Genomic DNA, 1,725 nt, shown 5'->3' with positions numbered 1-1,725 from the left:
AACCGCGGTTCCTGTGTTTTGCTAAGCTTGTTCTAAGTAGGTGCTTTAGACCACTGAGCCATCTCACCAGCCCCCAGTTATTCTTTTTTTGATTGTGTTTATAGCTTTCACTTTTAAGTTTAAAAATCTTAGTTGATATATGATAGGAATATAGCACATACTTTCAACATCATAAATAAGGCCTTCGCAGCGCAGTGAACCTTCATCAGCCCAAGGGGTCTAAGTAACTAGCATCCACATTAAGAAACAAAATGTAACTCTGCTTCCAAAAAGCCCCTGGCTTCCCTTCTCATTTCTTTCTCTCCAAGGGCAACTTTTACCCTGGCTTCTAACAACACAGGTTACTTTTATCTGCTTTTGTACTTTGTATGAGTAGACTCATAATGGATGTTTTTGTGTTTAACTTACAGCTTTCCTTCTTGTGAGAATATAGCATGACTTATTTGTTAGTTGAACATTTGGTTGGTGTCCAGTATGGGACTGTTCTTAAGAGTGCTTTCAAATGCTACATTTGTAGCAGCAATGGGAAACCTACCCAATTTAAATCTGCACTGAAGCAGAGTCCCTGCAAGGTAGTTTTAGAGGGGCATTTCCTAACCGAGAAGTCTCAGGTCCCTCCTGCCTTACCGGCTCCTGGGGATGAGGGCTCGAACACACTGGAGGAGTCACTGTACGTGTTGGATGCTTGTTCTGAGAGCTTCTTTTTGCCACTTCCTTCCGAGGACTTGTGTGATTTCTTCTTGTTTTTCACTAAAATTTTGTACATTAAATCCATTGGGCTTGGAAGAGGGACTCCAGATTCCAGCTAACAAAAGAAAAGCACAGTGTTTTAAAATCTTCCCCTTCCTTGAAAGTCCTTCCCCAAAGCCCCAGCAAGCACCGGACCCCAAGACTATCTAGATTATTCTCATTACCCTCAGCACAGCTGGGTGAACTACACTGAGTGCTTTCCACACCTGGGGCTCGGGGGTGGCCAGTTCCAAATTCTTTCTTTCTCCTATCATGCACAGTTAACTTCTGTACACTTAGTTTTCGACAGCAAAATCTTAAGATCTTAAGATGCTCTATTAGGTTCCGTGAGTTTTCTGATGGCCCGCATAAATCGAGCCACCTTGAGGTAGCACAGCTAAGGCCTTGGTCGGAACTTTGTCGGGAATCCCAGCCTTTCGGCAGGAAGAATTGGCCAAATGAGTGAGGAGCGCCCAAAACAGTCCACAGAACTGAAGGTTCAGATGCAGTGTACAGACAGCACCAAGTCCACCTGGGGAGGGCGTAATCTGGCTGCCCAGCTCCTGGGCTTTAGGTTTCCTGCCAGCCCTGACATTCAAGCTGTCATACTTCAAGCCTTTTACTGTTTCCTGTTTGCATGTTGTTATAACCTGACCAAAGCGCCGCCATCCTGTTCTGTATGCGCTGTCTTAGTAAACCATGTCAGCTACTGTAAAATGTGACTTTTTGTTTCTTAAGCCCACTCCCTTCAGGGCGTGTTATACCCTGACCTTAGTAACTCCATCTTGGCTCTCCGATTCACCTTTGCCCTAGTTGAGTACAATGACTCCATCTTGGTCCTCTGATTCACCCCTGCCCTGGTTCCGAGACTGTCTTAAGGCAAAACAGGTGTTCCTGGCAACCAGTTGGCCACATTGCCCTTATAAGGTCAGTATGACCCGCATGCCTAGATTACACACCCTGTTCTGTACTCCACCTAGTCCAAAGGGGTAACTC

At 45.3% G+C, this 1,725-nt stretch overlaps 1 protein-coding gene across 1 annotated transcript in view; it reads right to left on the bottom strand.

Moving 5' to 3' along the window:
• The window catches only part of Plcb1 (phospholipase C beta 1), a 784,962-nt gene that overhangs the window by 167,425 nt on the left and 615,812 nt on the right, over nucleotides 1-1,725 (bottom strand). The window contains exon 14 of the mRNA XM_023718574.1: nucleotides 628-805. Within this exon, the coding sequence (XP_023574342.1) occupies nucleotides 628-805 (178 nt within the window). The remainder of the gene's footprint in view (nucleotides 1-627; nucleotides 806-1,725) is intronic.

Source organism: Octodon degus, unplaced genomic scaffold (assembly GCF_000260255.1).
Source record: "Octodon degus isolate 3935 unplaced genomic scaffold, OctDeg1.0 scaffold00060, whole genome shotgun sequence".
Taxonomy (NCBI): Eukaryota; Metazoa; Chordata; class Mammalia; order Rodentia; family Octodontidae; genus Octodon; species Octodon degus.
Note: the sequence above shows the minus strand (reverse complement) of the source record. Positions and strands in the feature narration are given on the sequence as shown.